Genomic DNA, 21615 nt, shown 5'->3' with positions numbered 1-21615 from the left:
CCCAGGGAGAAACACTCCAGACAGACACATGTCTTTGTAAGATGAGAGGACACTACAGGAAACAGGGAAGGCATACAGAAGGTAAGGCACCCAAGCCAAGAATCAAACCAAAGAACATGTAGCTGTCAGGCAACAATGCTACCACTGCACCAATGCACTACTGGCTTTGCAAGGAGTGGACACAAAAATGCAGAAACCACAGATTTTATGAGGAACAGAACAAGTATGAGGGAAAAATCTGCAACATTTTTACAAATGGTGGTGGGTAGAGAATTCAGGCTCTTGCCACCTGGGGCATTACACACACACACACACACACACACACACACACACACACACACACACACACACACACACACACACACACACACACACACACACACACACACACACACACACACACACACACACACTACTTGGATAGATGTAGATCTCTTTGTTGGAGCACTACAAGCCTGCCTGCACATTACATCCTTCCCTACATCCGTTGGAGCATTAAATCCACCACAGCCTGTGAGATCTTCTTCCCCCGACGAGACTCCCAGCCTGCTGACGTTGCAGTCTGATCCCTTTCCGGCGACAGTCTATGCAGTTACAACTGCATAGACTTTGGGATCTCTGCTCTTGAATGTTTCCTAATCTGGACTGCTGCTGAGACAGTCTATGCATGCTGCAGACTGTCTCAGCAGCAGTCTGGTTATCGGAAATGCTGCTAGTGCGCATGTGCGAAGGTCCGCTATTTGCGATTGTTTTTTTTTTTTTTCTTCTTTTCTATTTTATTTTATTTCATTTTATTTTCTTTCTGTTTTACAGCTTGGGGGGGGGGCTGCAGTCCGGCAGTCCAATAGCATGGGCCACCCCTGCTTAATATACTCAAAATGGCCACAGATGGGGTACAAGTAGACTAGTACACCATGCTTCTAGATAGTTGATGAAATAGGACAGACTGTGTAACTTATGTTTGGAGAAAAACTACAACAGAAAATGCTGAAGATTTATGAATAAAGTATTAAGGGGATATTTAGGATAAATGTCTAATCCAGCAAAAGTGCACACTGTTTCTTATACAACCATTTTGGCTTTGTAGTCAAAACAATCTTCAAAACCATCTTTAGAATAATATTTTTCTTTTTTGTTGGCAGCTTCTAGCAACTGTTTGCAAAAACAGACACTTATATTAAAACTGCCACAAGCAAAAGTACATTTTTGATGTCATATATTCATAGTCATTGATTTGCTTCTAACTTTCAGATGATTTACCTTCTTAAAAATAAACCTGAAACAAATAAGTTTCCTGGCAGAATTTTTTACTTATTGGCTATATGACTACATATGCCACTCATGTCTCTTAAATAAAAAAAATAGAAAAAAAATTAGTTATAAAGAATCTAGACCAAAAATAACATTTTGATTCTAAGTATGGGGCTAATGTTGTGGTCTTAGTCACATTTGCATTCTTTGATAACTTATCAGGTGCTCTTTGTCTTATATGATTTTACAATTGATAAATTGATATTAACAGCAACATATTCTTCAATCTCCTGCATTTAGCCTAAAAGCTAGATCAGGCTAACACTTAAAAATAATTTTCTTGATAAATAAGTTCAGGATGAACAAACATAAAAAAATACTTCCTTTAAAAAAGTCAAAATATCAATTCTTCATTCCTCTAATATATACTGGAGTTCACTTCAAATTTGTTCTATGGTATTCTGTGTTACTAAGAAGGATGTAATGTTTATATTATGGGTAGTGGCTTATTCCACTACACTCATTTGTGAAAGAATACTGCTGATTATAAAGACTCACAGGCTGCATTTCTTTACTTTTAGATTACAGAAGGCTGGTAACTACAAATTCAGTCTTATGGTCCTGCTATGTCTGATACAAATTACAGCAGTACTACCAATTTGGAAATTGTTCTAATGGGTATTCCTGGACTCCATGGCACTCAGCAGTGGCTTTCCATTCCTGTCTTCATAATGTTCCTTGTAGCATTTTTTGGTAATCTAACAATTTTGCTAACTATAGTTACAGATCAAAGCTTGCATGAGCCCATGCATTACTTTATTTCCATGTTATCGGCTGTAGATCTTATTGTCACAATTGCTCTTCTACCCAACTGTTTAAATGTGCTGTGGTTTGGATCACAGACTTTAAGTTATAATGCATGCCTTGTGCAACTCTTTTTTACCTCCTGTTTCTGTGCAGTGGAATCAACCATACTAATACTGATGGCTTATGATCGTTATGTTGCTGTGTGTAACCCTCTGAGATACAGAACAATAATACAAAAGTCAGCATTAAAAGTAAGCTTAATTGTGGGAGTTAGAGGTCTTAGTGGTACCTTACCTGTTCTTTTACTTGTTCCAATATTACTGAATTGTAAAGAAACCATTGTCCTTAGTTTATTTTGTGATTATTTTGCTTTTGCCAGAGGAATGTGCAGCCATATATTTGTGATTGACAATTATGTCTACGTCCCTATACTCCTTCTACTATTGCTTGATATCACAATAATTATTTTCTCCTATTTTATGGTTGCTAGAGCTGCACTAAAACTAGGTTTAAGGGAATCTCGTCAAAAGATATTTTATACTTGTAGTTCTCATATTTTTGTGATTGCATCTTTTTATTTTTGTGCAGCAGTATCAACAATTACATTGTTTTTTGATAAGAAAATCCCAGAACACATACGTACCTTGTTTTCAATCATATATTTTACAGTGCCTCCTACACTAAACCCTCTAATATATGGCATAAAAACAAAAGAAATCAGGAAATGTATATTAGAATATGTAAGGAAATATTCAATGCATTTATCAAGAGAATGTGCAAAACTGGTGCATTAAAATGTCTTTGCTGACCATTGACTATTTTATAAATTATAATTAACAGTCTACATTAGTTCAATATTTGACAAGCATTTCATGTAAATGATTTCTGTAATTGTATTAAAAATGTTGTTGATAATTTATGTTTGAACTTGCCATAACAGATCAAATAAATACTAAATCATGAATATTTTTCTAAATGTACTTTTCTGATTTCTGAAGCTGATGTCACATTATTATTATTATTCCTGAAAGTCTATGAGTTGAGATTAAGTAGCCAAACAGTCAACTCATCGGGGGGAAAAACCCTCAATAACCTAGTAGTTTGGTAACTATAGGTTTAGTTATCTTAAAGTGGGATACAAAGACTCCACATAATGCTCCCTATGAAGAGTTGGTATGGGGAAGTGCAATTCTTTATGCTAATCCATTTTATTGTGGAGATGGTCATTCAGTTAGCCAGAGTTGACCAAAAGAGCATCCCTGACTGAGATTATGATTAAGTGTCATATGCCAATGTTCCTCCTTAGATGTTATAGATGTGTAACATTGTAATTGTGAAATTCATGATTATTGATGATAAAAGGACTGGCAAATATTCTTGTAATCACCCTTCAGTTAAAAAATAAGAACAAATTGTTTGCACATTATTGTGATGATAGTGATATCTCTTGTATTTTAGAAACTTTTATGAAAAAGAAAGGTGATAATTCAATGTATATACTGCAAGAAATAGATCTATAATGGATTTACCTGAAATATTATTCTATTTGATGAAAAGGTGATACAGAACTGCATCACACAGTATGATTTTCATATGGCTGTAAAATGGCACACTACATGCAGATTACAATGTAGTCAGCTGTGTGATTTTTCCTCATAGATGTCAATTTGTACACATTAAAAAGTGCAGAACAATCACACTGTAACTAGTAACATTTTTTATTATTAGCTAATTCTAAAATAAGTACCTCAGAACTATAATGCTATCACTGAAGAATGATGAAACATTGTAGATACAATATTATGATTTTTGATAAAGTCTGCCAACTCTTCATCTTTATTAATGTAGTATAATATTAAAAAACACAAAATGGTTTGCACCCAAAGCCAGCTAGTTTTTGCCTTAATCATTATTTTATCTAGGAATGTATTTCTCAATACCTACAGACTAAGAGAGACACAACATATGACTGTATTTCTGTTATTTTTCTCCAGCACTATGATTCAGAAAAATGCTCACAATTTACATCAGCTGCCAACTGTGGGATAGTCAGTGAGTGCAAAGGTGAGAAAAATGATTCAGAAATAGGTATTGCTTCAATGGGAAAGAAACTATTATTGACTTATTGCCATATCTTTGAATTGAACACTTGTGCTGTCAGACCTGACCCTGCTAGTGCTTTCCCCTAGTGGTCAGTGTGTTAGCAAAGGCACCTGTTTGCATTCTAGGAAGCATACACATACACACATAAATTCAGACCACACACACACACACACACACACACACACACACACACACACACACACACACACACACACACGCACATACACACACAATTCCCTGTTTAACCCCCAAACCCCCTAGTGCAACCACGCAGACAGACACTCATTAACAAACATACACACGTGCATTCATGCAACCTCATTTATGACCTATTGTCTCACACACACACACACACACACACACACACACACACACACACACACAGACACACACTCTTGCACACACATACATTCACACTCATTCACACACACTAACATCCCCGACCCCTAAGGACTTATTGCACTCACCTACACTGTGTGTGCTCCCATAGGAAAGAACTGCATTTATTTTTTTTTTTGTGGTTAGGGAGAGACCATGGTTAGAGCACTGGTCATTGGCAAGGATATGATTTGTTGCAATATATGTGCATCTGAAGTAGAATTAATGATGTAGACTTTCTGAATTTAGTCAGCCAAAGATTTTAGTACTTGCCTGTAGTTAAGAGAAATAGATTGCAAAGGCAGGAGTGCCTAGGACAGTTTTTTGAAAGATCCCATTAGCTTACATTATTCTCTTTGTATAGCATATATTTTATTCTCAGTGGTTGTGTGCTATATAATAACCAGTTAGCAATCCAGCAATCTAAAAAGTGGATGACGTTTAGCTGGGTTCACTTATTTATGATCAAAAAGTCACAAAAACCAGCACCAGCAAAGGTAAACCATTGGATGGTTATAGAAGACATTCCTGCTGGCTACTGCAGTAGCCTGAGATATAAAGATTATGTCCTGCATATTATATGATAGCTGACCAGCTTTTAAAGGTACAGAGCACCTTTCTCTCACCCAAGCTGTCATTCAACTTGAATTGAGATGATAAAAAGACAGGTTTGGTTGCCAAATCCTTCAGAGTTTTCCTGCCACCAAAAAGTATGCACTTCTGAAGCTTTTGAGGATGAATATCCACTTGTACTGTTCCTTTGCTGTGCAGACAAGTTTCCCTTTAGTGATAAATCTTTCATTTTATAGAAAATTGTTTATTTAGTTACACATTCTTACTCAACAAAGTTATTTTAAAGCTGGTTTGTGTTTTAATGGACTGTCATGAGACTGCATTGTACTTTTAAACAAGAGCTATCCTTTTCTCCTGTCAGTTTAAAAGTTGTTTAAAGTAATTGAACCCCATCTTTTGAAGAAATAATGTTTATTGTATTTTTTCCTGATGGCAGACTGTTTTAAATTGCTTTTTACTGTGTTTTTATTGTGAAAATTTGACTTTTAAAGACTTTTAAGTTTTTTTGACTCTTGCTAACTATTTTCCCTGGGAAAGAAATATCATTTTTGGCTAGATCATGGAACAAATTGCTGGTCCCATGGTCAGTCCTTCTTTCATCCACAAAAATAAAATGTTAAGCAAACATTCTTTGCCACCACAGTAGGCTAGCAACTTTCCTGAGCAGCAGGTGTGTAACTCTTTTCTGGTCATTTGGTGTATACCAGACACTCATCTTCTATTCAGGATCCCTCTGGTGTAGGACCTACAGCCACTATGTATCAGGGGTTACCCATGTCCTCCGTGGCTGTTGAGGTCCTCACAGTGAGCATGGGAGAGGCAATCTTGTTGGCCCTGGGACTGGGAGATGGAATGGAGAAGGCTTCCCTACTTTATCAAAATGTTATACACAACCTTCAGGAAGCTGCTGTTGCCATTAACAACACTGCTGGCCCCATTTTTCATGTCAAAATGAAACAGAAAACTAAATAGGTATCTACTCTTTCTTAAATTTCCTTTAACAGGAGTAGTTTAATGGATCTGGCATTAGATTTAATCCAGGCTACTGATCCTTGAAGAATAACATAGTGTTATTTAAACATTTTATTGATGATCTGATATTTGTGTGTAAAGGGGAAATGTATGATTTTTGAGTGCTTTATGGGCACATTAAATCAGAAAACTTTTGGATTGCAGTTTACTTATAGAATGAATAGAGAAAGCATGCAATTTTTGGATGTTGAATTTTACACCGACATTGAGGGAAGTTTGCAATATAAAGCGTATCATTAAGGAAACAGCAGCAAAAAACTTTTTGGAAGCTAGTATTGCTCACCCCTCACATTTAATAAAATCTATGCCTTATGGGGAAATCAGGAGGAATTCTACTAATACATCTGATAAAAGTATACTGAGGAATGAATTTGAAAAGGTAAAGAGAAAATTGGGGAAGAGAGGATATGGTGAAAATATTATGCAGACAGCTCTGAATAAGTTAAGGGGAAACAGGAAGAGTAATGAGGACAATTTCATGAGAAGGTATGTTGGTCATACAGAGGAAAATAGACAGGGGTTATGGAGGTGGATCCGATTTTTTTGTGACAAAATTTTCTCCATTGACATTTAAAGTAAGGAAATTGGTGGAAAATGTATGGCATGTCACTAAAAGAGATGAAGTGGTAGAAAATTATTTCCAGAAAAGGTCAAGTTTTCTTATGGTAAGTTTAAAAATTTAAAAGAGTTATTGAAAATGAAAAAAGAAGGCAGAAATAAGGATAGGAATGGTGCGTTCCCATGCGGGGCCTGTAAAATATGTAGCAAGACAAAAAATGCAGATGGTTGGATGATAAATTGTAAGAATTTCTGGCTTAAGAGTGAATTTAAATGTAATTCATGTGGTGTGGTCTACATCATTGGATGTGGATGCACACCCATACAATGGTATGTGGGGCAAACAAAAAAAAAAAGGTAAAATTGAGAATATTGGAACACCTAGGTGACATAAGAAATAAAAGGATGGAGAGTCTGATTGCTGAGCATTTTTGGATGTCACATGGGAAATGTTGACAATTTCTTCTTTAGTGTATTGGCACAACCTTTTGGTGGAGGGGGTGATAATATAGAAAGTGAAACATTTAAAAGTAGACTGGTAAAACTGGAGACAAAAATTATTATTAATCTAGGTACTTTATATTCTAGAGGGTTGAATTTGGAAGTAAACTGGGACTTATAAGATTTAATGCATAGATGAATAATCAAGGACAAATAGTAAATGTTCATAATAAATAAATGAAAGTAGGAAAGATGTAGTGGCACATTTAATCATTGTTAGTGAGATATAACTTAAATATTAGTAGGCACCCTAAGCATAGGACATTCAATGGAGAATGGTGAAATGAAAAAAGTAATACACCATTTACATTTATTATGTAAAGAAAATTTATAATGGAAATGTGGAAAAAAATGTGTATCAACTTTATAAAAATGAGAGATGTTTTTTTATATCTGTGTGAGGCACCTTTAACATTTGGGTATCTAAAGTTATTATTAAAAGGAAGTGAATGTATTAAACTAATTAGCACTGTAATTAGGGGGATATAAAATGGCTACCAAATGTAATGAGGTTATTCCTTTGAAGGCTGTTGAAGCCGAGGTACCAGAATGTGATGTGGACTGAAGAACTGTAGCCGCAGATGTGCTCATGCTTTGTTTATTCTAATTCTATTGAGGAGAAGTCTTGTGGCGTATTATCTGGTTCTGGCTGGGGACTGTGGTTGTTTGTTTCCAGTATTGATCCTACTTGTAAAGTAGTTTCTGGTAAAGTAAAGAGGGGAATCACCTTTCCTGAAGTGATTCACAATTCAGAATGCAAGATATTTTTCTTCAGATTTCTGATTCAAACTCAGAGGAGAACTCAGTATCTGATTCTCCCGGGGGGATGGGGGTTTATATTTATATGAGACTATTTCCAAAATGTGCCAGTGTTTTCCTAAGAAAATGTTATAAGCTGTTACAGAAGGAATTTTCAGATCCTTCATATATTCTTCCAGTTATGTTAGCTTTGGGGCTGTGACTGTCTACAGGTTCCATGATATTTTTTTATTTATTTATTTTTTGCTATATTTGTAAAAAAAGGAGTGTTGATTACTCTGACTAGTATCTGCCTCTGAATGTAAAAAAACTGCTCAGCTATAAACTATCATCAGTGTATTTAATTTGGCTTATATGGAAGCATGGAATAGCAACCAGTACTTGGAATTTGCCAGGCTTCATCTGTCTGCTAGCTGTATGACCAGAAAGAAGGAGATTTGTGCCATTACTATAATTGCTAGCTTTTATGAGAAATTACAATGTGAGTGTGTGCATTTGTAAATGTTATAGTTAAATTATTGTTAATGTGGATAATCTAATACAATAAGATACATTTGGGGTGAAGTGTAATGAGGGCATAAGAAGCCAGGGGTTATAATTCTGCTCTGTCATGATTCAACATGGAGCCTATTTGTGAGTGGTAATCATTGGCCCATACCTCAGCCCAATAATGCATATTTTATGCATGATCTTAAGTTTACATCTCAGTTACTTATATTTACTATATTGATGTGTATATTTTACTCAGTTTTCTAGGTGTTGTTTACCACTATTATTTAGGGAGTGGAGTGCATCAAAGGACTGAACCACTTTCCTTAACATATTACTGCTGATACCATGGATCATGAGATGATACCCCTACTAGCCATCATATAATAATTGCAGTGGTATCCCCTTTTAATTTGTGCATCCAGTGCCCGCCCACTATTTATTACTAAATGCACAGTATGAACAAAAGTATGTGGTCATATAGTTTTAAATATGTGTGAGAAAATGTCTGTCCATGTCTTTTCACTGTTAAAGCCTGATGTTTTCTGTTATATGAACTATTAATGCCTTTATTAGAACTTGTGTCTGGAAAACTTAACAAGGGTCAGGATTTGAATTTTGCATTGAACAGTTATTCTACTAAGAAATATGTATTTTTATGAACAAGTCTGTTCTTGGAATCAACATCCAGTTAAGGTCAGCAAACAATAAAAGTATGTCATCAGTTTCAGAGGACAATGAGGGAAAGTAAATGCTATAACACCAATTATTATACAAAAATCCCATCCTGTAAATGATAACATTTTGACTATGACCTTTATGAAGTTTACTTAAAAAAAAAATGTGTGATATCTCTATCTATCTATCTATCTATCTATCTATCTATCTTTCTATCTGTCTATCTATCTATCTATCTAGCTATGTGTCTGTCTATCATCTATCTATCTACCTATCTATCTATCTATCTATCTATCTATCTATCTATCTATCTATCTATCTATCTATCTATCCACACACACACTCACACACACACACACACACACACACACACACACACACACACACACACACACACACACACACACACACACACACACACACACACACACACACACACACACACACACACACACACACACACGGTAAGGCCTGGAGGAAAAGACTTGCAAACTGGTATATTTATGTGACTGCAATAAAGAATCACAAAATGTGCTGATTGTCAGTATGCGTGCAAAACAACAGACTTTACATATAACTATTGGTCTGCTAAAGTTTAACTCTGTTTCTCAGTTTAGCAGCTTTTTTCCTTCTAGCCAGATTAAGTGCCAAATGGATGGATGCATGCTATAAAGTCGACCTGCATAAGAGATAATAAAATCACTAAGCTTTAATTCACTAAATGTTTAAGGTGTCTTTTTATTTCATTTGCTTTTACATAGACAAGCCAGTTCTGTCTTTAATGAAATAAAATGAGAGTTTTATGAAATACTGTTCTGTTTGCTGCCTCTGCTCACTACAAGATAGATAGCTAGATATAAATATAAGCCAAAGGGTAAAAAATATCACAAAAATAAACCATAGAGTAAATCATCCAGGAAAATTACAGCTAAGCTAGAGTCTTTACAGAGTAAATACCTTAAATCTTTTGTAGTGGATGTTCATGGGAAATATGCAAATGACCTCATAAGGACATACTACTGTTTCAGCTACATAGTTCTGAATACTATTGACACTTTAATTTTTAAATCTGTACTGATGCATTAAGGACTTCTTCTTCCGGATTTTCCTGGTTAGAGGTCAACACAGTGGAATAAAGGTCTGTTGAATGATTGGCAGTGGAGTTTTATGGCATCGAGTTGCCAGCCCAGAGCCCAGCCTTCCAGAGAAGGCACAAACTGATCCAGTAAGGACAATAAAGTCAAATCTTTGTAGCTGTAGAAATGCCATGTTTCATCATGTTTCTGATCTGATTAGTAGAAGATAAGTAGATTGCTTGGCTAAAATTTGGAAATGAAAAACTTAGGACCAAAGCAGATGCTGACAAACACGAATGTGGCTGTAAAATATCTCAAATATCATTCAAACCAAAGATTAAAAAGGTCAAACAAACAACAAAAAAAACATTTAGAGTAAAACTCCAGAAGGACCCATCAAAGCTAGAGCCTTCACCATGTAATACCATAAACCTGTTGTAGTGAAACCAGTGGCAGCTGTTGACATGAAAGCAAGGGGGAGGGCTTCAGAAGGCAGTTGAATTGGTTGGGCTAACTGGTATGGAGTGAGGCTCTATTACAGTAGGTCAGCCACCATTAACTGTTATCACTCAGCAGGTACAGACATTCATTTTCATGCACAAACTTCCTCAGTATGTGCCAACTCATTAGAACCACTTTACCAACTATATACATTTTACATGCCAACAATCAATAAGGCCAGGCTTAGGTAAAATGGAGCCCTACAGACAAAGGATTCCATAGGAACCCCAATGTACACAAGTCCCCCTGTACCTCCCCAGTGTCCCTCCACTGTTCAGGCTCATCCTGGCCTCACACCATCCAAACAGATTACTGGTTTTATAACCTTTAAACTATTTAAACTTTTTTTGTTACTTATTTAGCATCCATCTGTACTTTTAATTCACATTAACTGGTGAAGACTCCATTGTAATAAGTTTAGGGAAGCAAATTTATTAAACTGTGGAAGTGGGGTTCTAGATGCAGTGAGGTACATCATAAATGTATCTACTTAACAATATTTTTATCTAATGATGACCTGAAAAGAAATTATGAGTAAGGAAAGAAGTTAATTCTTATTTTTTTTTCTTTCATGGGAAAATGAGTTATGTCAAAGCTATTAAAATAGTAGTTCCTCAATAAACTGATAAGGCAGGTGATTTCAGGGATATATAAATCCAATCTCGGAATAGTGTAGGCTTTCCTATTCCTCCAAAACAAGATAGCTACCTTCTTTTAACCCTCTGGTATTAGACTGGGATAAATGTAAAAGTTCAAATGGCCAGATGCATATATTAAACAGCTTAAGGTCCGGGAGAAAAAAACAAAGCACATGGATTAGACCCACACAGAGACATAGAACTAGGGAGTGCATGCAGAATCCACACACAAGGAATACAGCCAAAACCTCAACCAGAGAACCAAGTGCTGTTATGCACTACTTGATATGACACTCTGCCAGTGATCAGCTGCTACTCCACACATCCTGCCCAGACTGCCATGGACAGCCACCTACTGAGTACAATGTTTATGTTATATTGTGCTGAAAAGGGAATAGTTACAGCCAGCTAGCTACTTTTAGACCTAGAGCAATCCTTCCCCAATACATACATCGTCATTTTCATCCCTGACAGTCCCCATACTCATCTGTTAAGGATTTTTATATAGAATCTGCACACTGCATGAAAAATGTCTGCTTAACTTATACAAATGCCAATAGTGTCAATTTCATTCATCCATAGACAGCCCTTAAGCCTTGGAATTAAATCCAGCTTTAATGACTGTATCCCCCTCAGATATGATAATGTAGTAAAATAAAAATAATAACAACTTGCCACAGTAACTTAATTTACCAGTCCTGTCCCATCCCCATACACATAGACATACACAGATGCTACCATCAATTACATCCAAGTGTATGATTTGATTGCAATCAAATAGCAGCTACACAGAGGAGTATAACTCAATCTGTCCCCAGGCACATATGTCTCAACAATTTAACTCAAGATTCAAGCAGAAAGCTTAAAAAAATAACGGTGGACAAATCATTAAATGCAGGGATAGTAACCGGCTTCATATAGTTAAAAAGTTATTGAGATAACAGGCTTTGCATTACCATGCTTTTTTTTAAAGTGATTAAGTTTGAAAGTCAAATAGCTGTCATTGCTTTTACTGACTGCAATGCTTATTTAATTGCCAGGAAAAAAAACCCACAAAGTTTATATGGAACAGATCAAAGTAAGAGGCAAACAGAAACATTATGCAAAATTAGAGACAGCTGAAAGCATCTACACTCCCACATACATACATGTTTATATGTACACATGTGCACACGCTCACACACACACACACACACACACACACACACACACACACACACACACACACACACACACACACACACACACAATCTATGAAGTACAAACCAAAATATGAGGAAAAAATCAGGGCCATTCTAAAAAATCAGTGACATTTCAGAGCATCTACCCCCTCCTAACACACACATGCATACTTGCATGTATACATACATACAAACATTTATTACATTCAAACACACACACAGACACACACACACACATACACACACACATACAGAAATACACAAATATTCTTGCAGTAGTAGGCAGAGTTGCATCAAAATTCAAAAGGTTCGAGTGTGAAAGTTATTTGAGCGAAAGGCAGTTTTCAAAGTTTTTCAAGCTTTTCTTAAAGTTTAGCTAGGGTTAAACTATTCCCAGTGCCATAAAGTCTGCTCTTTGAATTTTCTCTTAGAACTAGCCAGTTTTTTAGTTTTAGCAATCAGATCTGTTTCTTTGAGCTCAGCACTTGTTCAGAACTCGTTGCAAGCACTAAATAAGTTACAAATTACTACAGCACTCAATTTCCTCACTTGTCACTTGTTTAGTACTTAAATAAGCACCTATCCAGGCTTGTCTAAGGGTCAGCTCCTGGTGTTTTTGTCTGTCTATCTGATAAATCTGGGCATCTTGGGGCAAGGCAGCAATTGCCTCATGTACACAGACAACCCTCTTCTCCTACCATCCAACACTACAACCTGTGAGAGATGCACTTATATAGCCAAACTAGAAGCAAAGCTCTGTTCACCCAAGACTGGACTAGACAGTCAAGAGGAGAAGATAAATACTTGCACCACACCACACTCATCGCATAGTCCCTCAAAACCTACACCACCAAAACACATATATACAAACACAAATCACACACCTACATTGACGGAGGCTCTCAATAAAAATCTGCCCAACCAACAGGGACCTCCAAAGCAGAAACCCAAGCAACTTCGACCCCCCAACAAAACACAAATGGCACATAGCCCTCAAACTCAGTGTGCCACTCAACCACAGCCCATAAGGCATAACAACATGCCCAACACTCTAGTCATAGGTGACTCTATAGTCAGGCACACTGATGTTCCGCTCACAAGGCTAAACAAGGAGAAAGTTACTGTCAGCTGCCTGTCGGGTGCTAGGATCTGCCACATAATGTATGATCTCAGGTCACTCCACAAAAGGTACAAATATGACTCTGTCATTGTCCATGTTGGTGTGAATGACCTGAGATGTACCTTTCTGGACTATATGAAAAGAGACATGGAGGAGCTGTCTGATTTTGTAGCCCAGGCAGGTATGAATGTAGCCCTGAGTAGCATCCTGCCATCACCCAGAATGATACCACAGTACAAGGACAAAATGATTGACTTCAACAATTGGCTAAGCTTCTGATGTCATTCTAAGGGGATCCAGTACCTGTATGCCTGGGATGACATGACTGACAGACCACGATGCTTTGCCAGAGATGGCCTGCACCTGTCACCCTTGGGATTCCGGATACTGGCTAAGACTCTTGCCACCCCATAGTGCCTTTTTTAGGCAAGGTCGAAATGATGAATTCACCACCGCAACAGGTACAAGCATGCAAAATCTGAGGGTAATGTTACTCAATGCTAGAAGTCTAAACCTCAAAATGCATTCACTCAAGGCACTCCTTAAAATGAAGAACATCGACATCTGTGCAGTGACAGAGACCTGGTTCAAAGCTACAGAGAGCACCCCTGGATTACCAGGCTATAATTCATACCACACCTTTCGGCCACCTAACCTGGACTGAAACAATAAAGGTGGAGGTGTGTCCATATTCATTAAGGATAAATACACCTCCAGGCTAGTTGCTCAGCATAATGCATCCAAGATTCTCAAAGTGCAACTAACTCTGGGCAAGACCACAATCCAAACTGTAGCTTGTTACAGATCCCCCACCATGCCCCAGGATTCCCACTCCTCATTACTTGATACACTGGAAAATATCAGGGTACAACCTAACACCCTACAAATGGGCGAGTTCAACTACCCCACCATTACGTGGGAAAACTACTTATGTACCAACTCTTTTGCTCAACGTTTTCTGGAATTCATAAATTCCAACCCCTTGGATCAACGTATCTACACCCCCACCAGGGGCAGCAATATCCTAGACCTGGTCATTAGCAACATGGGCAACCGGTGTTACACCCCAGAGGTCAATTCCCCATTAGTCAGATCCAACCACAAGCTAATCACCATAGACATCCACATCCCACCCCCACCCCCACCCCCCATTAGGGAAACCACCATAAAAAAATTTCTCCAAAGCCAACTTCGCACTTCTTAAGACAGAACTGGCAAACTTCACGGCACACATGTAGACAGGCAATAGAGGTATGACTGCTGAATCCTACACAAATTACTTTATAAGCACTTACACAAGTGCATGGAACATGCAATCCTAATAGACCCAAAATGCTATCCTCCAAAAAAAGGAAGGCAATCTAGTGGTCCCCTGCCATAAACAAACTCTACAACAGAAGAAAGAAACTGCTGCAAAAAAGAATAAAATCCCATGATTGGAGGAACTCCCTGATCAACCTCAGTAAGAAGCTGAGATCCCTCATAAAATCCTCCAAAGCTAGTTATGAAAACAAAATCACCACTGACTCTAAAGACAGCCACAAAGCATTCTATAGCTATGTCAAGAATCTCAATGGCAACACTCAGATCTGCTCTGAATTACAGCACAATGGCACTAAATATACAGAACCAACTGATACTGCCAACATCCTGGCAGATAGGTTCAGTGCTAATTTTACCCCCCCTCTCACCAACTAAAGGGCCCATCTCTATACCGGAGGAATGCAAATTTCCTGTAATCATGGCTGCACAGGTAAAAACCACTCTCTCCAAAGCCAATAGCACAGCATCCATGGGACCTGACAACATCCCAGGCTGCATTCTACATGAGCTACAGAATGAACTGGCTCCCCACCTAAGTACCATGTTCAATCATAACTACACCTCAGGCTTTGTGCCCACTGAATGGTGCACGGCAATAGGTATCCCACTCCACAAAGGTGGAGCCACCATGGAACCAGGGAACTACCGGCCCATTAGCCTGATGAGCCTGGTCTACAAGGCTATGAAACATATCTTCACGGAAATTATAAACAATAACATTGGTAATATGCAAACTCTGGACTCCACCCAGTTCAGGTTTGTAAAAGGCAGATCATGTCTCCTAAACCTGATAGACTTCTTTGAAGTGGTCCCCAAAGTCATAGATGAGGGTAAGGTGGTTCACACAGCCAATCTAGATCTCGCCAAGGCTTTCGACACCATCCCCCACTCTGGATTTATAGATAAACTCATTAAACAAAGTATAAATCCCTATGTCACAAGATGGGTTGCCAACTGGCTCACTGACATAACCCACACTGTGAAAGTAGCTGACTCCAAATCTGACTTCAGACCAGTGACAGGTGGAGTACCACAGGGTTCAGTCTTGGGTTCTTTCCTGTTTGGTATCTACTTCTCTGAATTACAGGCTAACACAGAAGGTCTTTGGCTAATGTAGTTCGCAGATGACTGCAAACTAGGAGTCATAATCGAAACTCCTAACGATGCGGACATCCTACAAAAAGGCCTCACTGAGACAGATGCCTGGTGTCAAAGCCATGACCTCAAGCTCAATCCCAAAAAGTGCATTGTCATCCCTTTTGGTAAAAACTCTTTACCCATGAACTACCATATAGGTGGTAGTCTACTTAATACCAAAAGTGTGATAAGAGACCTTGGGACACAGGTGGACAGTAGTCTCTCCTTTGAAAATCACATTGTCACAGTAGTCAGGAAATCCTTCTATGTGGCACACCTCATTGCAAAAGGTTTCTCATCCAGGAAAAAGAGGTCATTGTTCCCCTCTACTCATCACTCATTAGACCCATTGTAGAATACAGTGCTCCTTTTGGTAAATACCTCACAAGACATCTACAACAACTGGAAAGGCCACAGAAATACCTCACAAAGAGGATTATCAGCCTCAAAAAAGTGCCCCCTGCAGACCGGCTCAAAAAACTCCAGCTTTACTCCATCGTATATCGCCTACTCAGAGGCAATCTCCGTCTAACATACAAAGCTATGTCAAACCCAGAGCTGTTGGACATGCTCGACTTAAAGAAATCCCAATCCCTCCGAGCTACATGCTCTAGAGTCCTAAACATTGTCACCACAATAAACAGAACATGCTGGAGGGACAGATTCCTGTCCCAGAGACTTCCCATACTCTGGAACAAACTACCTACCTATATCAAACAAAGCTCCTCATTAGCACTCTTCAAGAAAAATCTTGATGGTTGGATGGGAGATAGGAAATTTACCCCGAGGATCACTTCTGTGGCTCTGCTCAACAGGGAAACAGGAAAATAATTTTCTTGGGTGGCGAAAGCCAAGGTACCTTTTTGGATAGACATATAAGCCCTAGAGCCAATAGCCTAGTACCTACCTATCAACCTATGAATCTATGAACTGTAATAATACAACATCATAATAACGAATTTAAAGCTTGATTTTTTTATTATGAGTTTAGCATTGTGATACATTCCTCACTGTAGTGCGTTCTCAGAGTTGGTATATATAATTTTCAGAGTGTATAGGGAGTACAGCCCCCCCCCACATGAGAGGTAAAGGATGCCTTACCTGACTGCTAAAACATAAAAGGACATACAGACTTTTGAAAATGGAAGCCTGGTATGTATGTGGAATGTCAAACATTGTGTTTACGATGTTCAGCATTTAAGATACATTTTGTTTTTCATTTTGAAAATGTTCATTCTTTGTTTTGATGGCAAATTGTTTTGCCTTCAAGATTTTGATAGCAAAGCTATATATATATATATATATATATATATATATATATATATATATATATATATATATATATATATATCAATCTACAAGAGTATGGAACAACAATTAAAAACTAACACAAGAGTAGAAAAAAGCTAGTGCAATCACCAGGTTGTTAAGCATAAAATAAAACTTTTATTAAAACAACTAAAATCCACATGATACGGGCTTTTGAGATGCACCAAACCCTTCTTTAGATCTGCCATTAATGTGCTTAAACTCAGTATATATAGTAGTATTGCTGTGAAACAACTCTCTCTTTCCAGACACAACCACTTCAGGGCTCAATCAAATTTTTCTGTGTAACCTCTGCCCTTTCAGGATAGGTTTAAGTGGTAGATTCACATTAAGTCCAGGTGCTTGGTACACATGTAGTTCCACAATCCATCTAATTTCATTCTGTTTGGTTCATACTATATTATCACTTTCGCTGATATTCTCCTTTGTCACTTGTAAAACCATAAAGTAGAAACAGTGATCAATGTTCTCCATAATATGTCTTGAGAGTGGACTTTTCTGATTTTTAAGTTTAAAGTCACTAATATGCTAAGAAATACATTTTTTTTAATTGCCTGTCAGTCTTTCCAAGATAAAAACAAGGACAAAGAGTACAAGCCACTATATATACGATGTGTTTAGTCTTACAGTCTGCATATAAACAACAGCTGTATTTTTTTACTAGTGTTGGGATGTATAGACTAATTTTTGGTTGAAATATATAAACAACATGTGCAGGTTCCGCATGAAAATGTGCCAGTTCTGTTAAATTTTGAGATAGCTCTGCTGTTGCTAGGATAACAAAACAGCTGCTTTAAATTTTTATTTTTTTTAAGCCAAATAATAGTACGTCGCAGACAATATATTTTATGGTGGGAATAAGCATCAAGATTTTCCAATTATTTTTAATTATTTTACAAAAATGCTTAATGTCACTAGCATACATGAGGATGAGCCTATTTCTATATCTCACAGGATGAATATTCTCTGAAGTTTCAGTTTTCAGGACTTCATTTTCCAGTGATACAGTATCGTGATTTAACATCCAATGTAAATAATGTTAACTGGGTCAATCCAAAGTTAAATTAACCTTAAAGAATTCAGAAAGTCACCAGAAAATACCTCAGGAGTCAGACGAAAATGCTGCAAATTATATTGTACAAGCTTCTGGTACTTCAGCTAGAAAGCCTTCAATGAATAACTTTCTCATATAGCTGCAGCTCTTTTAAACACCATGAATAAAGTGTCCACTTAAACCAATTATCCAATTAACATTCAATAAAATCCCACACACCCAAAATTCAGACATACTTTTAGCAGCAACAAGAATGAAAAAACAACAATAATATAACAGTTTTATAATGACAATATTCTTAACATCCATTATTTGACCTACAAAATACAAAATATTAAATATAAACATATTCAATGACCTAAAATCATTTTTACATCATTTTTTAAATCATTTTTTACATTCACAAATTGACATCCAAATTCACCCCTGAGGATGCATAGTCCCTAGATTTACAATAAGTTTAGCTTCCAAACTTAATAATTTACATGTAGATTCACCCCCATGACATCCTCACCAAAGGGCCTTGCCAATATACGAAAAAAGAATCAATATTACCACCATGAGAAGAGCAAAAATGCTGGGCAACTGGACTATCTAATCTAGAATTCCTGATATCTCCCAAATGTTCTAAAATTTTTAGTTTGACTTTCCTTTTTGTCTGCCCAGTATACCATTAGGTTGGGGAACACCCACAGCCTAGAATGTATACCACTCCACAAGAATCACACTTGAATCAATCATTCACTCAAAACTTCCTTCTATTAATAAGTGTGTCATGAAGATTTCTGATTTTATTGCACACTTTGCATTTTCCACAAGGAAATGAGCCTGCTTCCCCCTTAAATTCTTTCTATATCTTCAGACTCAGCAATTCCTTCAAATTGCTGAATCTCCCATATGAAAAAGTGACTTTATTGGGAACCAAACTGCCCACCACATCATCCCTAATAATTACTGGTGACAATTTATTCACAAGTCCCCTGAGGGTATCCGAAAATTTTGTCACAAAAAATACATCATCTTTTTCATCCAACGCACATCTTTCACTTTCCAAATTCTTATAATTATTAACAACACTCACATATCTCTTCCCCTTAACTTTATTCATGGCCTACTGTATATGAACCCACAGATACCCCCTCTTGAGCAACCTGTTTTCACTTTAAGAAACTCCAACTCCAAAATCTGTTTATCAGATGTATTAACAAAATGTGTTTAAAATCCCCATAGGGCAACAATTTTAACAAATGCGGAGGGTGGGAGCTGCTAGCTTCCAAAAAATTATTAGCAGCTGTATCCTTATGGAAAGGCTTATGTTGTGGTATCCCCCTGTGATCCAAATAAAACTCTATGTCAAGAAATTGCATTGAATTCTCAGTGGTTCTATAAGTAAATTTCAAACCAAATGAGTTCAGACCCAACACTTCCATAAACTCCTCAAAGTCCCTATGATCACCACTACATAGAAAAATCAAATCATCAATAACTCGGTTATACATCACTACCCTTTTCTACTACAACAATGTAGGATAGATGAACAGATTTTCAAAATATGACATAAACAAAATAGCATAAGATGGGGCAAACGCAGCCCCCATAGCAGTGCTTTCAGTTTGCAAAAAAAATTCTCGTTCAAACATAAAATAATTGTGTGTAAGAGCAAATTCTAACAACTGACAAACATACACTGTACAGCAGTCTTCTCCCATCATTTTCACAATGGCCTCTAATCCTTGTTTAATTTTAATATTGGTGTATAGAGACGTAATATCCACATAAACCCAATAAGATTCAGGACACCACTGAATTTCCTGTACACACTCCAGTACCTCAGTAGTATTCTTGACATGAGATTGTACCCTGGGGAGAAATGTCTTTAATAGTGAATCCAAAAAAATTCCAATATTCTGTAAATAAGCTCCCACCCCTGAGACAATTGGTCAACCTGGAAGCTTCATAAGAGACTGTGTACTTTAGGAATTGCAAAAAATCTTGCATCCTAGGGGCTTTTAATAAAAAGTTTCTTAACATCTGATGAGATAAAAAAGCCCAACCTTTCTTCTCTCTCCAATAGCTCCAATAACGAATCATCAAATTCACTTAAAGGGTTAACATGCAATTTTCTATACACCTTCTTATCTGAAAATAAATCAAATACCATATTATTGTAATCTTTCCTGGCTATAATCACCCAGTTGCCCCCCCCCCCCCGTATCTGCCTGTGTAAATACATATTGCTCACATAAACAGCATAGCTGTTTCAGAGCCATCCACTCCTGTTTGCTTAAGTTAAATGCTTTGTCCTTTCTTAGAAAATTCAAAAATGTCACCTCTATTTGCCTACAAAGAACTGCTTCAAACATGCTAACTGCTGGGGATGTCTTTGGTGGTAAAAATGAATTTACATATGGAACTTTCGGAATTTGCAATTTACCATAACCTGTCATATATTTAAAATTGCATTCATCAACATCAAATACATCACAGGGCATGTTTCTATCAACAATGTCCACAATATCCACAAATCGATTCTCATAGATGGAAACATCCAACAAGGAATCATCCAATGAAGAATCGTCCCCTACTTCCACACTACTGCATTTCTGTATTGCCTAATGAGCAGGATTCAAAATAAAACACTATACACCAAAAGTTAGTTATACAACCTTTATTTCTACTGACACAAAGGAAACTAACAGGCTAATAAACTCTATTTATCTACTAAGAACAGAAATCTATTTATCTACTAAGAACAGAAAAGTAAATTCACTCTATTCTACTAAAATAGAGACTTTAATAGAAAATAGAATTAGACAATGCATTTAAAGAAAGTTATACATCACCGATAAATAGAAAGTTTCATCCTGTCTTCAGTCTCAACTGGGAAGCCCCGTTGCAGTCAGGCAGGAGTCTTCATTGGGAAAACAGTTATGGGCAATGCATCAACTCCACAGGTGAGGCTTCTGCTTGAGTGTGGAGAATCCCATCTATATATAACCAGGTTGTTTACCACAAGTCATGAGAATCAGTACTTTTCCAGTGTAGGCTGGATCTTGCTAGAGCATTCTGTGGTGTTGGCCACCCACCCAGGAAGAAAGAACAATTCTTGCCAAGTACAATGATTCTG

General features: G+C 37.2%; 1 protein-coding gene across 1 annotated transcript; it reads left to right on the top strand.

Annotated features, from left to right (window-relative positions):
* Positions 1 to 1877: 1877 nt before the first annotated feature.
* Positions 1878 to 2852, top strand: LOC122802234 (putative olfactory receptor 52L2). Its single transcript, XM_044071892.1, has one exon. It carries the CDS (start codon positions 1878 to 1880, stop codon positions 2850 to 2852), a length of 975 nt encoding a protein of 324 aa, XP_043927827.1.
* Positions 2853 to 21615: the final 18763 nt, after the last annotated feature.

The sequence above is a fragment of the Protopterus annectens genome, chromosome 5.part0 (assembly GCF_019279795.1).
Source record: "Protopterus annectens isolate FY-2018-M chromosome 5.part0, PAN1.0, whole genome shotgun sequence".
NCBI lineage: Eukaryota > Metazoa > Chordata > Ceratodontiformes > Protopteridae > Protopterus > Protopterus annectens.
Note: the sequence above shows the minus strand (reverse complement) of the source record. Positions and strands in the feature narration are given on the sequence as shown.

Bases quoted from the DNA above. Each gene is read 5' to 3' on its own strand.
- LOC122802234 (XM_044071892.1), top strand. From the start codon at position 1,878: ATGTCTGATACAAATTACAGCAGTACTACCAATTTGGAAATTGTTCTA.